This window comes from Poecilia reticulata, linkage group LG20 (assembly GCF_000633615.1).
Source record: "Poecilia reticulata strain Guanapo linkage group LG20, Guppy_female_1.0+MT, whole genome shotgun sequence".
In the NCBI taxonomy this organism is placed as follows: domain Eukaryota; kingdom Metazoa; phylum Chordata; class Actinopteri; order Cyprinodontiformes; family Poeciliidae; genus Poecilia; species Poecilia reticulata.
The window spans coordinates 8,024,724-8,039,496 of record NC_024350.1 but is presented as its reverse complement, the minus strand read 5'-3'; the positions used below and the strand labels follow the sequence as shown (position 1 = coordinate 8,039,496).

Genomic DNA, 14,773 nt, shown 5'->3' with positions numbered 1-14,773 from the left:
AACTCTTTGTTCTGCATTGCTTCCATCTCTGTGCAAAGCAGAACAAAGAGTTTTGTCTGCGGTGGTCTTGTGCCATCCCTAAAAAGATAACGCCCTGGGTGTTTACCCATGTTGCTCATGTCAGAAACCACTGTCTGCACCATTAAACATAGCAATTGAGGCAATGCCCTGACGCTCAACTATGAACACTGACCAAGGAGCAACAAGCAAGAAGTAGATACTTGTATGCCAGTAGTTCCCAAACTTTTTGTCCTGCGACCCCCCAGTAGTTTCAAAACATTTTCTACTCCCCCCCCCCCTACAAATAGCTGTGTGGTTGAACGATGTGTTTTTGAGGGGGGGATCGTCATATTTGGTTTCATCAAACCAAACAGTTTCTCCTGCAGGGCTTTGGGATTCTCTTTTCTTTTTTTCCATCTCTCTTGAAACCTTGATCTCCTTACTCCTTAATAATGCTGGCTAAATTGATCAAGAACCTATTAATGTTTTTAAACAAAGATACAATAAAAATGCTGTTTTTTAGCAGTTTTTTATGTTTTCATAGAATATTTGCGTTAATTTCCACAAAAGAGTAGAACTGAAAGTACAAATGTTTTTAGATCAATGTTTCTTTATTATTAGGTTGGAAACTTTGTGCTTCTTTCACGTCATTTCCCTTACATCAGTGGTTCCCAAACTTTTTCTAGCTAGTCATCTTTTAGCTAACTTTACCTACATCAAGCAGCTTTACTAAACAGTCTGTTAGTTTGGGGGGAAAACTGTGAAAAGTTCTTTGCGTTTTGCTGGTTTGCTTCCATGATTCTAACACACCTGTGCAACTCAGCAGGTCTCCTTCGCTGCCGCACAGGTGTAAACCTAGCGTCGTAGCGCTCATGTTGCGTTTAAAGGCGGCACGGAAAAACAGATTACCACATGTTAACGGATTAAACAGTTTTAACTGCTGATAAAAGTGACAGAGGACACAGATATGGTTAGTGTGGAAACCCCTACTGTATCAAATTGACAGAGAAATAACAGAGACTTGGCCGTTCTAAAGTAAAAACCCAGCGCGTTTTTTCAATTTGAGGAGCAGAAAGCTTTTTGCTTTTCATTTATTAATATGGCACCAGTCCATAACAAATACCCAATGCAGGGCAGTTTAGGATAACTGCTGATGTCCTCACTGTTTGGAATTAAGTCCTCTTCCTGCCTCTCCTGAAGCCTCAGAGTGGGAAAAAAACCACAGGTTTTATGTTGCAGCGCTGGGCCTTGTGTTCATTATGTGTGATTATTATCTGCTGACTTAATTTGGAATCTGTCTGGAACAGGGCTCCTGAGTCCCATCAAGTTAGTCACAAACTTGACCTAGTTTCTTAATTATGTGGCTGAAAAAAACCTGAGGTTGCAGTAGTGCAACAAGTCCTTCAGAAATTAACCCTCTGAACACGGAACATCTCCCTGAGGTTCAACAAGAATACTCATATTGCACTCTAAGCCAATCAGAGATAGCGCGATCACCAACCCATTATAGAAAAGATTTCACTGATATCTAACTATTCGTTGGCTCGTTTATAGCTGCTGATCAGTTCCATGTTTCACTTGTATTTTGACATTTTTCATGCAGTCATTCAGGCTAGATTTCCTCCATGCTGTAAGTGTTATAGTAATCGAGACCGGTCTTGAAACCACTTTTTGATGGTTTCGACTCGGACTTGACTGCGTTTGTTCTCAGTCTTGTGTCAGTCTAGGACACAAGACTGAGACTTGTGTCTAGGACTGACACAAGACTGGACTCTGGATTTTATTTCAAGACCACAACTGTACCACAACTGTATCACTTAATCACTGATATTGTCTGGTTTATTTGTCAACATCCTTGTTTTCAGTTAATGCAAAACATACGGATTCAAATCCAAGCAATAACGTGACTTACTAATTACGTGTTTTTGTTACCACTGCCACCCATCACCTCCCCCTTTAACTTGCACGCGGCGCTCCAAGACATGTGCAGAGTTTGTCTCGGAGCGGGAGCAGATCATTGGTAATAAATTGGTAATAAATTTCCCTACATAAATCATAAGAAAGAACGACATTTGAATTCAGCAGCGCTTCACTTTCAGAGATGGTTGGGACTAAGTCCAACTTAGTGTCACTTTGAAAATAAGCTCAAAGAAAGGTAAGCTATGTGAAAAGATGTTACCAAAGCTACAGGGACAGATATGTTGCATTTGTGATTGAAAAAATGCTGTCACTTACTGCGCTTATTGTGCAGAGGTGTTGACTGACGTGTGACGACACTGTGACCAAAGGCTGCAATATAGTGAAGTGACTTTCACGAATGATCCGATTCTTCTGAACGGCTCTATACTATATATGTACGATAGAACTGGAGCCCCTCTGAGAGGCGTTGTTTGTTTTTGTAATGCTCTGTGTACACAGCAGTATATATTATTATTTGATTAAAAATATATATTTATTTAATCATTGAATAAATAAAATACAAGAACGTGAAACCACACAGAGAGACTGCTCATTTTTAGGCAGCCCAGTCCTTACAGGTGGTAGATTAAAGAACTCAGATGCTAAAGAACTGGTCTGACAGCATCTGGAACTTCTCTCATTAGCTTAGATCATCAAAGCAATGTGATGCTTTATGTGGCAGAGCAACTTTGTTAGTAAAACAGAGAGGAAGCAAGATGGCATGTCTAGTTCTGTAGCTCACAGTTTTTGTGAAAACAATGTCAGAATAAGTAAAAGGTGAGCTAATCAAAGACTGTATCCGTGTTCAAACTGAGTCAAGAAAGTTTTAGAAAGTCAGTTATGTCAAGCATGCAATAGTGATGGTGCAAACCTACAGAGTAAAAATGCCAGTGCTGAATTAACATCCACAGTGTTAATTTTAACACCAACAGTGTGTATACAGTATGTGTCTTAAGTCAGCTGGGGTTAAAGTAACTCTTTTCAAAGTGTTAAAAGATTGACACCCGTTTTTTTGTTAAATTAACACCAGACACTGTTAATATTCAACAATACTGAGCTCTTCTTCTCTTCAGTGTTTGTCAGTTTCTGGTGGTGCAGCTCTGTGCTGCCTTCAGGAGAATGGGACATCAGAGTATCATCCATAAAACTTCACCCACATGGCATTTATTGTGCAAACCAGAGCTTTCAGTGGAAAAACAAAAGTTCCAGGTCCTTTAATGCCATACAAATATGAGACAAAAACATGGATTATATCTTCATATAGACCTGTTTATTGATTTATAGATTAATAGTTTTACTGGACAGAAATTACAAAGAACAAATCTGGTTCTTAATCAAATCCTAAGGAGTCAAATTGAAAGTGTCATGGAGTCATCAGCCTCGTGGTCTGTAAGATATATTTATTCTCAGTACTAGATGTGGTCTCAACAAACCCATGGCATTTCAACAATATTATTTTACCTTTTATGTCCACTTTAGTTTCTTTCCTGTGGCTAGATTTATTTTATTGTTTATTGACGCTCGCCATCAGTAATCTCATCACCTGCTGCGCCGCCTAATCAACACATGATGTGTTTCGCATCATATGTTGAATTTTTTTCACTGTTCAGCGTCGGATTCTCTGTTTTTATGCCATAATTCCCATCTAGTTCGTCGCTCCGTTTTATGTCCCGCTTCTCCTGTTTGAGTTTTGTGCAATGTGAACGTGTTTTTTTTTGTTGTTTTAAGCCCCTATGGTGCAGGGCGGTCGGGAAGCATATCAATGGGGAAAAGGCAGACTGACATAAACCTTTTAAAACAACGGAAACAATTTCTGCATTCTGATTATTGAAATTTAAAAGTGCTGTGTTGTTCTATCACCCCCGTTTCATACCAGACCACTTACAGCACCGTGTTAATGCTATAAAATGAACGCTCTCTATCGTGGTATCACCCATGGAGGGATTTCTTTATTTAAATGGGTTCATTTTTCAGAGGGATACACAGTGAGGGTATCATGATTTTAGCTACCAGTAGCAGGAGAACGGAGCTGCGCCAAGAAGCTAACAGAAGCTAACAAACACTGAATAGAAGAAGAGCTGCCATCGATACAGTTGCAGCCAAGCATGATTTAATGTTACACAATACAGTTTTRCCAAGTTGCTCAAGGTCTAAACTGGCATTGTTGTGCATTTAAGGTGTAAAGTTTACCTTCGACCAAACGCCCCCCAAAGGCATCCCAGCTCCCCCCTTTTGTAAAAATGACCCCCAGCGCCCTCTGCCATCCTCTGAACGCCCCCTGGGGGGCGGTACCGCCCACGTTGAGAACCGCTAGTGTAGAACTTCTGAATACTGCTCTTTTCTCCAACTCAGAGGAGGAAGGGCTGTGCAGATCCAACTTTGCCAAGGATTGTCACCATGCTTGTCCCCACCTAATATTGAGAGACGGCACATTAGAAATAATGGTTTTAGTCTCTCTCAAGCAACAAATTAAGAACACTTTCCACCTTTCTTTAGCTGTGAACATGCTACAAAGGGGATGTGACTTGCAATGAAACTGTTGTGAGCTTAAGTGAAAAGATCGCTTCTAATGAGCTCATACAATTCTTTGTACCATTATGTTCCCATAACCAGTTTTGTCATAAAATTAACCTTGATCCCTCCCACTCACCCCAAAAATAGCTATAAATTCATAATACAAATAGCACCAAATAATAACTTTACATTATACAGTTTATAAAACTGAGCTCAATTTACTTTAAGTGAAGCACAATTCATGTCAAAAACATACCTTCATAAACTTCACAACACGATCAGCTGCCTCAGTTGCACAAATTTTTACATGTTTCCTCCYTTTGGCGGTTGGAGGCAAGAGATGAACCAGCAGGAGAATGGCTGCCAAGTCGCCATCCCATTCTGATAAAATCATAACACAAGCCATGTTTAGATTTACCATATGAAAATGCATACATAGGAAAGACTGTTGAACATATTTATCTATTAATACAACCCCTGGCAAAAAGTATGGAATCACCAGTCTTGGTGATTCTAAGTACTCATTCAGACATTTCTAAGTACTCATTCAGACATTTCATGCTGTAAAACAAACTCAGTTCAAAAACATGATACAATAATAAGGTCATTCCAAACTCAAAGAAATGAAGAGAAAACATTGTGAAAGTCAGTGAATGATACTTTTATTGACCAAGCACAGGGAAATAAATATGGAGTCACTCAATTGTGAGCTGCCTTGTTTTTTTTTTTTTGGACTCTTATTTTTGTTGTTTTGGGTGTCTGGTAGCCACCCTTGGGGAAGGGGGGGAGTTATTGTTGTGATCCGTGTTTTTCTGTGTAGTTATTTTGAGGTTTTCTGTGTTTAGTTCTGTTCCTGTCCTATCTTCCCTGTTGATTGCTTCCCAGGTGTGTCTAGTTCCCTGATTATCCTCCCTGTGTATTTAAGTCCACCTGTTGTCTTTGTTCCTTGTCAGGTCCTTGTCTATGGTATGTCTGTCTGTCGCTACACGTCTTGTTTCCTCTATGCTCCTTGTGTTGCTGATTATGGTTATTTTGGATTTATTCATTAAACGCCTTCTAAATGTCTGCCTGGGCCTACGAGCGTCTTCCTTACCACCAATAATATCACTTCATGACACCTACTGGATGGAATGAACTAAACATTTTGGATCTTATTTCTTTTTCTAGCAGTTTTATAAACATTCAACCTGATTCAATGTCATTGTTTTTAATTCGTTTTACTTTTGTGTATCCAGTTTGTTGTGGTGTTGCAGGTTTCTGCCCAGGCCCCTATTGAAAATGAGATCTGGATCTCACTGGGGTTTTACCTGGTTAAATAAAGGAAATCACAATAAAAACAAGGTTTTACTTTCAGTGGTACATGTTCATGTGAAAGAAGAATGTCATGTTTAATTTCAAGAGGTGGAGCTGTGAAGTACTTGGTAGTTTTCATTCATTTATAGATTTCTACATAAATAGCATTGCTGTTGTGCATGCACACAGCAACAGTAGAAAGGATCAGTCTCGATGTAAGAAGACAAACACTTGGATGTTTTTTCTTTCTTTTCTGTATCCGGCAGCTCAGAAAAGAAGATGCTGAGTCCAACAGGAACAGAGCCTTTCAGCTTTGTGAGCCTCTCCTGTGTTTTGTGGGTTTTCCTTGCAGGCCTGCCTCTTCTGGTCCAGAGGACCATCGCCAGAACTATCATCCTGCAGGAGAGCATTGGGAAAGGACGTTTTGGTGAGGTGTGGAGGGGTAAGTGGCGTGGTGAGGAGGTGGCGGTGAAGATCTTCTCCTCCAGAGAAGAGCGCTCCTGGTTCCGTGAAGCTGAGATCTACCAGACCGTCATGTTGCGCCACGAGAACATCCTGGGCTTTATCGCTGCCGATAACAAAGGTGAGCCAAGGTCTCAGCACCCTCTGTGAGAAAACTATACCAGCAACTCGGTCAAATGAATGTTTAGCAAGACGATGAGTGAAGATGAAAATGATTAAAGTTTAAGAACTTGCACAATAAACAATGAAGACCCACCTTCTCTATACATTAGTGTGGGATTATCAGCTCATCTTGATATCTCCAATTAGAACAGCACCTCTCACAGTGAAGAGGGGGTAGGGAGGTGCTCTAGTCTAGTCCATCCTGTGGATGGTGGTTTTGTGTGTGTGGGCAGATAACGGAACCTGGACTCAGCTGTGGCTGGTGTCAGACTACCATGAACACGGCTCTCTGTTTGACTACCTGAACCGCTACACGGTCACTGTGGAGGGCATGATCAAGCTGTCGCTGTCCACCGCAAGCGGCCTGGCCCACCTTCACATGGAGATCGTAGGGACACAAGGTGAGCCGCTACACACAGCTTCACAATGGAGTTCAAACATCAATTAATAAGAACATATTTTATTTTTAATTGATTTAATCTCTAAAATTGCTGTGGGAATTCAAGTTTCTCACTGATTTTAATCCTCCAGTTTCAGAAGGCTCTGTTAAAATAATCTTTGACTAACCCAGTGCCGTATTTAAAACCTAGATTGATTCTTGTGGTGACCACAACTTGTTGGCAACTGTTTGTTGACGTTCTAACTGTATGTGCAGGAAAACCAGCTATCGCTCACAGAGACCTAAAGTCCAAGAACATCCTGGTGAAGAAGAATGGGACCTGCTGCATTGCTGACCTGGGTCTGGCTGTTCGACATGACTCCGCCACCGACACCATCGACATCGCTCCAAACCACAGAGTGGGAACCAAAAGGTAAGTGTTTTTATTCCATCAGCCTGTCTTAATGGTGCCAGATCACATCGTGAGCCTATTCTGTGTCCCTCGGTGGTCTCTCCTGTACTTCAGCTCACTCTCTAGCTAGCTTTATAGCAGACCCATTGGACTGTGTGAGGGGACCACTTGGCTTGGCTGTATATGAAGACTGAGTTGGTAATGAAATACACTCCTGATCAAAATCTTAATACCAGTAAAAAATTCCAAGAATTTGCATTTTGCACTATTGAAGGTTCTAAGTAGAACTTCACAATGTTAAAAGAAGAAATCAGCGTAACAGACAAAAACTTTTCAGCGGGAAATTAATTGAAAACTGCATTTACACTCAAACATAATTTTTTCAGCTGATCAAAAGTTTAAGACCATAGCTCAAAAAAACCTGAAAACCCTCCAAAACAGAAATCAAAGTGTCAAAAAAAAGGACTTGGTAATGAGTAGCTCCACCATTCTTGTTGATGACTTCAAACAATCGTTTAGGCTTGATGCCAGTGTTTCCAGGAGGCTAGTGGGAACGTTGCTCCAAGTGTTGAAGATGGCTTCACGAAGGGCATCCACTGTCTGGAACTGATGTCCATTTTTGTAAACTTCCCWTGCCATCCATCCCCAAATGTTCTCAATTGGGTTTAGATCCGGGGAACATGCAGGATGGTCCAAAAGAGCGATGTTATTCTCCTGGAAGAATTCCTTTGTCAGGCGGACATTGTGAACTGCAGCATTGTCCTGTTGAAAAACCCAATCATTATCACACAGACGAGGGCCCTCAGTCATGAGGGATGCCCGCTGCAACATCTCCACATAGCCAGCTGCTGATTGACGCCCCTGAACAACGTGAAGCTCCATTGTTCCATTGAAGGAAAACGCACCCCAAATCATGATGGGGCCCCCACCACTGTGCCGTGTAGAAAATATCTCAGGTGGGATCTTCTTGCATGCCAGCAACGTTGGAAGCCATCAGGACCATCAAGGTTAAATTTTTTCTCATCAGAGARGACAACTTTCTTCCACCTTTCAATGTCCCATGTTTGGTGCACCCTTGCAAAGTCTAAACGGGCAATTTTGTGGCGTTGAAGAAGACGTGGCCTTTAAAGACGTTTTTTGTTTCTGAAGCCCTTCTCTCGCAGATGCCGTCTGATGGTTATTGGGCTGCAGTCAGCACCAGCAATGGCCTTAATTTGGGTAGAGGATTGTCCCGTGTCTTGACGGACAGTCAATCGGATCCTGCGGCTCAGAGCTGGTGAAAGTTTTTTGGGTCTACCACTTGACTTTGTTCCATAACCCTCAGGATCATTTAAAAAATGCAAAATGAGTGTCTTACTGCGTCGAACCTCAGTAGTTATGGCACCTTATGAGAGGCCTTGCTTATGCAGCTCAACAATCCTACCACGTTCAAAGTCGGTGAGCTTTTTTGCTTTGGCCATCAGGAGGCTGTTGAAATTTTATGAAGGAATGAGAATCTGTTTCAATAATATTCGAAGGCAAAAGCATTCGAAGACCTGTCTCACTGAGCGCTGTTAGGAGAAGAGCCATGAACAACACACATCACATCGTTATATAGTCACAGCAAGACAAAGACCCTCCCAAAGTCTGATGTTATCTCTACTGCCAGATGGCCACAGAGACACCCTGACCCCCTCCTCATGAACYATCTCTCACCTCTTGGAGGAGATGATTTTATGGCAGGATGGAGCTGATAAGGATTTCAGGAGGAACTTCTAACAATTCTTTGTCAGTTCATGGGGTCAGGTTAAACAGGGTACAAACTACATTCCATACATCAGTCCTTTAAGACAATTATCAGATCAAGCATTTTACCCAAGATGTCTTCAGGTCTCACGGCTGCGGAAACATCTAAACATTATCTGCAAACTTATTTAATGGAAAAACACATCTTGCAGAAATACAAAATACAGCAGATATAATCAGTAAATAAATGGTAAAAAGTATCATCAGTTCCATCAAGAAAGAAATAAGAATAAAAACTAAATTTTCTATCACAAGGCCTTGACAGTGTAAAGGCTTGACAGAAAATGACATAGAATCCAGATTTTTGCAGTTTTTGGCTTTTAAAGACTATGGTCTTAAACTTTTGATCAGCTGAAAAAATCATGTTTGAGTGTAAATGCAGTTTTCAGAAAATTCCCTGCTCAAAAGTTCTTGTCTCTTGGACTGATTTTTTTCTTTAACATTGTGAAGCTCGACTTAGAACTTTCTTAAGATCCAATAGTGCAAAATGCAAATTCTTGCAATTTTTTGACTGGTCTTAAGATTTTGATCAGGAGTGTACATACATGATTGTGAGAGAGGCATACAGATAAAAAGATAAAAAGAGACAAACAACATAGACAATAGAAATGAAAATGAATATAGAAATTGGTCTTCCAGCAGTTTCCCATGTACCTCTACCCAGGGGTGAAAGTAAAGGGGTACAGCAGGGTACTGCGTACCCCTAAAAGATTTAGCGGGGGTACGCAGTACCTGCAAGAGAGGAGAGCGGCTGTCTGCTGTTAAAAATGAATGGGTTCACTGTGCAGCTGCGACTGCGCTCACTAATTAGCCGTGACTGATAAGTTTTTCAAGAATAATCTAAAACACTTAATCAGTTAATGAATACATTTGTTTTCCCAATTTCATATCGTTTCTGAACTGTTCGTGCTTTGCTAGAGCAGCGGTGCATCGCAGAAGGTTTTGAGTTTGTCACCATTTTTTCACTATCTTGCTTTTGTTGACATTTGGGTTGGTAGGTTACGAACAGCTGTTTCCGTTATCAGCTGTCACCGTTTTCCTCTTCAATAAAAACTGAACAGAAAGGTTCAGTAAAAGACATTACGAGCCTCCGTCTTGTTTGAAGAAACCTTCACTCCGTAACAGAGGTGATTCCTCTGGAACCTGTTGGAGGAAAAATATCCCAACTTCAGAAGATGAGCTTTAACCTAACAGAGCTCTGTGGTTCCTCCTGTCAGTATGAGAATCAGGATGAGGAGGTGCCATGTTAGGAAGAGAAGTGGAAGCTGCAGGATCTTCAGAACAAACAGGTCATGGTGGTAGGCTACTGATTATCCCTCTGTCTGGACACAGGATCAATAGAACCAGTTTAAAATCTAAAATGAATGGTTATATGCCAGTCATGGAAAACTGGGATGACTCCATGCCATGATGTTCAGAGTTTAGGTCTCATGGCATCTCAAGGTGTCAACATTGCAGCCAGTGGGCTGAGAGAAATACAGCTTTATTCTTTAGCAATTCAAGAGCTACCAGCTTATATATATATACGGTACAGACCAAAAGTTTGGACACACCTACTCATTCAATGAGTTTCCTTTATTTTCATGACTATTGACATTGTAGATTCACACTGAAGGCATCAAAACACATGTGGAAATATATACTAAACAAAAAATTGTGAAACAACTGAAAATATGTCTTATATTCTAGTTTCTTCAAAGTAGCAACCTTTTCCTGTGATTACTACTTTGCACACACTCTTCATTCTCTTGATGAGTTTCAAGAGGTCGTCACCTGAAATGGTTTTCACTTCACAGGTTGTGCCCTGTCAGGTTAATAAGTGGGATTTCTTGCCTTATAAATGGGGCTGGGACCATCAGTTGTGTTGTGCAGAAGTCAGGTGGACACACAGCTGATGATCCTACTGAATAGAGTGTTAGAATTTGTATTATGGCAAGACAAAAGCAGCTAAGGAAAGAAAAACGAGTGGCAATCATTACTTTAAGAAATGAAGGTCAGTCAGTCCGAAAAATTGGGAAAACTTTGAAAGTGTCCCCAAGTGCAGTCGCAAAAATCATCAAGTGCTACAAAGAACCCCACTGCTAAGAACAGGCAACAAGCAGAAGAGACTTGTTTGGGTTAAAGAACAAAAGGAATGGACATTAGACCAGTGGAAATCTGTGCTTTGGTCTGAGTCCAAATTTGTGATCTTTGGTTCCAACCACCGTGTCTTTGTGCGACGCAGAAAAGGTGAACGGATGGACTCTACATGCCTGGTTCCCACCGTGAAGCATGGAGAAGCAGGTGTGATGGTGTGGGGTGCTTTGCTGGTGATTTATTCAAAATTGAAGGCATAGTGAACCAGCATGGCTACCACAGCATCTTGCAGCGGCATGCTATTCCATCCGGTTGGCGTTTAGTTGGACCATCATTTATTTTTCAACAGGACAATGACCCCAAACACACCTCCAGGCTTTGTAAGGGCTATTTGACCAAGAAGGAGAGTGATCGGGTGCTGCGCCAGATGACCTGGCCTCCACAGTCACCGGACCTGAATCCAATCGAGATGGTTTGGGGTGAGCTGGACCACAGAGTGAAGGCAAAGGAGTGAAGTGCTAAGCATCTCTGGGAACTCCTTTAAGACTGTTGGAAGACCATTTCAGGTGACGACCTCTTGAAGCTCATCAAGAGAATGCCAAGAGTGTGCGAAGCAGTAATCCAAGCAAAAGGTGGCTACTTTGAAGAACCTAGAATATAAGACATATTTTCAGTTGTTTCACACATTTTTGTTAAGTATATAATTCCACATGTGTTAATTCATAGTTTTGATGCCTTCAGTGTGAATCTACAATTTTCATAGTCATGAAAATAAAGATAACTCTTTGAATAAAAAGGTGTGTCCAAACTTTTGGTCTGTACTGTATATATTATTATTTTTTGGTCATAGTACCCCCAAGAATTTAAAACTACTTTCACCCCTGCCTCTACCTCCCTCCCCCAGCTGTATCTACTCACCTGTGATTAGCTCTTGTGGTTTCTTCAGATTGCAGTATTCCTCACTGTTTCCTCCGTTAATTTTCCTATGCCTTCCTTGTGTCCTCTAGACGTTTCTTGATTAAATATTCATTCCATTACCATAGTGAGTCCCATGCTACATTTCGGTCCAGTCAACACTGCACACCATCTGACACCTACAAGATGAGTAAAATAATAAAGAATAATTTATTTTTTTTTTCAAATTTTGTTTTTTCTTAGGAATGTTTTGTTGAACGTGTAGGCCTGTCGCAATAAATCAATTTATTGCATGATAAATGAAAACAAACTCAATAATTTCCATTTGCATGATTTTTCATTTTCTTCTTTTCTTTCTTTTCTACCAAAAATTGGATGATAAAAGTCTACGGTCTGGTGCTTTGCTCTCAACTATACTTTTATGTTATTAAAAGAAGGTTTAGTATCATGGCTGTTGGCTTCAGCTTTCTGATCGTTCAGGTTTTTTTAATGTTTGACTTTAATTTAGTTTGTTAAATGAAACAAGCATAATATATCTTCACCACAAAACTTCTCTCTTCCTCTCCATGAAGGCGGCCGCTTTTTTCCTCTGCTCCCTCCCTGCCCATGCCTGCCCTGCTTGCTCTGTTTTTGTCCTATCTTTTTCTCTTTTTCTATATTTTTGGAGCCTTTCTTTGCACATTCTCCAAATCTACAAATTATGGAGCTGGTCAACCGATCTCTGAGTTTCCAACGATGAAATATGTATTAAACAATGTAGTAATGTATACAGCAGTTGAGACAGAAATGTGTCAGCTTTGTTGCATTTCTTCTCAGATAAAAACGTTATGGTTTCCTCCCTAAGCTCCCACATTTCCCTTCCTAAGCTAGCGGACGTCATCCTGTCAGGGTCCTGATGCTCGGCGGCCATGTCTGCCTCCAGTCTGTGTTGGAGGCTGGATGTTGATCGGAAAGAAATAATAGACAGAACGGGGGCTGACTAGATAGATGGATAGATGTATAGATGGATAGATAGACTTTATCTTGGACACGGGGGCAAAACTGCAATACAATAAAATCCCATCAGAGGACAGTAACCATGAATAAGTACATAAAAACAACAAAAAAACATAAAAGCACAAATGTCAGATCGGCAGTACATCCCCATTGCAATTCCGAGGGGTCCTCGTCAGTCGCCTGCGGAGCAAGTTGCCAAAAATATTAGTCATTTAAATGTTTTTACCTTGAAATAATATTTGTTTAGTTTTAGAATTTTTTTAAAGTGAATTATAAAAATATTTTAAATAATTTGCTCTATGTATACAACTCTTTTCTGGGGTTAAAGTTCAGAATTATGTGCAGACGACTGCAGGATGCTATCAGAGGGCAGCAGCGCCTGCAGCTGTACGGCTGTACCCACAGCATGTCAAAGCCTAAATGTTACTGGTTAGTTTACTTTTGTTTATTTGGTGGCTTGGTGCTTTTTTGTAAGCTAAAAATGAATGAGTAGAGTTTGATCCCACTCGTAGTCGCTCGGTCGTTTGGATCCCAGCTGAGCTTTTTACCGTGTGCGCGGTTCTGGTGGGTCACCGAATGACAGACATCTGCCGCTCCTACTGAGCGTCTCAGACTGTCGGTTAAACAATTTAATCTAGTCAAAATGTTCCCCAAAAGAGTAGAAATTAAGCAAACAATCTTGCATCACCTTCTCCTCCTCTGGACGTCTGATACCAGCTGGACCTGGGAATCAACATCTCCCTCTGTCCGTGGATCACACAGGTAGCCTTTGCTGTCATGTCTTTATTATTTAGCATCGTTAGTAAAAATAAGAAAAAAAGAAAAAAAAGTCTGCTGCTTTTGTGGTTTCGGTTTGTGCTGGTTTTGCGTTGGAAAAGTGGTTGTGCTCTTGCAGGTCAGGTGCAGTGATAGTTTTGTGCTACTCTCCGATCTAACTTTTTTTTTCGATGGGTCCCCCGTCAGCTTTTCAGTTCGCGAAACCACAAAAAGGGTAATAAAAAACCGGCGACCATGTCAGAACCGCACACGGTAGGTGGAATATTGGAACAACAGGAAGAGCTCATAAATTTTTAGCTCACAGAAAAAGCGCCAAGCCGCCAAATTAACAAAAGTAAACTGACCAATAAGATTTAGTATTTTGCCTGCCCGCCCCCACAAACTCACACTGATGTACAAGATGTTTTGACACAAAAAAATTTTTTTGTCTCTACAATTTTGTGAATAGTAAAGAGGGTTAGATAATAAAACATACAATAACCATTTTCTTTTTTTATTTAAAGCAGTGTTTCTCAACCTTTTTTGGGCCAGCGCCCCCCTAGCCTTTATCCAGGTCCCTCACCGCCCCCCACCAAAGAATTTGTAGGCTACTTTGCACTGACCATTATTTTATCATTTATCAACTATCACTATTGTAGATGTTTTGATTTTTATGCTTGTTTCTGTATTTATCATCAAAATAATACAGGCGTCTACAAAAAATGCAATGAACATTCAAGTTAAAATTGGTAGGCCTAACATCAGCCAATCAGAATGGAAACAATATTCTTATTTTGTGGCATTTTCTAGTTGTTAAATATTCCACAAAATGGCCAGATATAAGATGTACAACATGCCAGTTTAAACTTTGAACTATTTGCAAAACGACTGATCTCTGCAACATTAAAACATGGATAGAACTGTAACTACATTAATCATAACTCTTCTTCTCTTCAGTGTTTCTGTGGTGGAGCTCTGTGCTGCCTTCAGGAGAATGGGACATCAGAGTATCATCCATAAAACTTCACCCACATGGCATTTATTGTGCAAACCAGAGCTTTCAG

General features: G+C 40.7%; 1 protein-coding gene across 1 annotated transcript in view; it reads left to right on the top strand.

Annotated features, from left to right (window-relative positions):
- The window catches only part of tgfbr1b (transforming growth factor, beta receptor 1 b), a 59,588-nt gene that overhangs the window by 28,955 nt on the left and 15,860 nt on the right, over window positions 1-14,773 (top strand). The window contains exons 4-6 of the mRNA XM_008438547.2: window positions 6,119-6,349; window positions 6,624-6,791; window positions 7,046-7,202. Coding sequence (XP_008436769.1) covers window positions 6,119-6,349; window positions 6,624-6,791; window positions 7,046-7,202 — 556 coding nt within the window. The remainder of the gene's footprint in view (window positions 1-6,118; window positions 6,350-6,623; window positions 6,792-7,045; window positions 7,203-14,773) is intronic.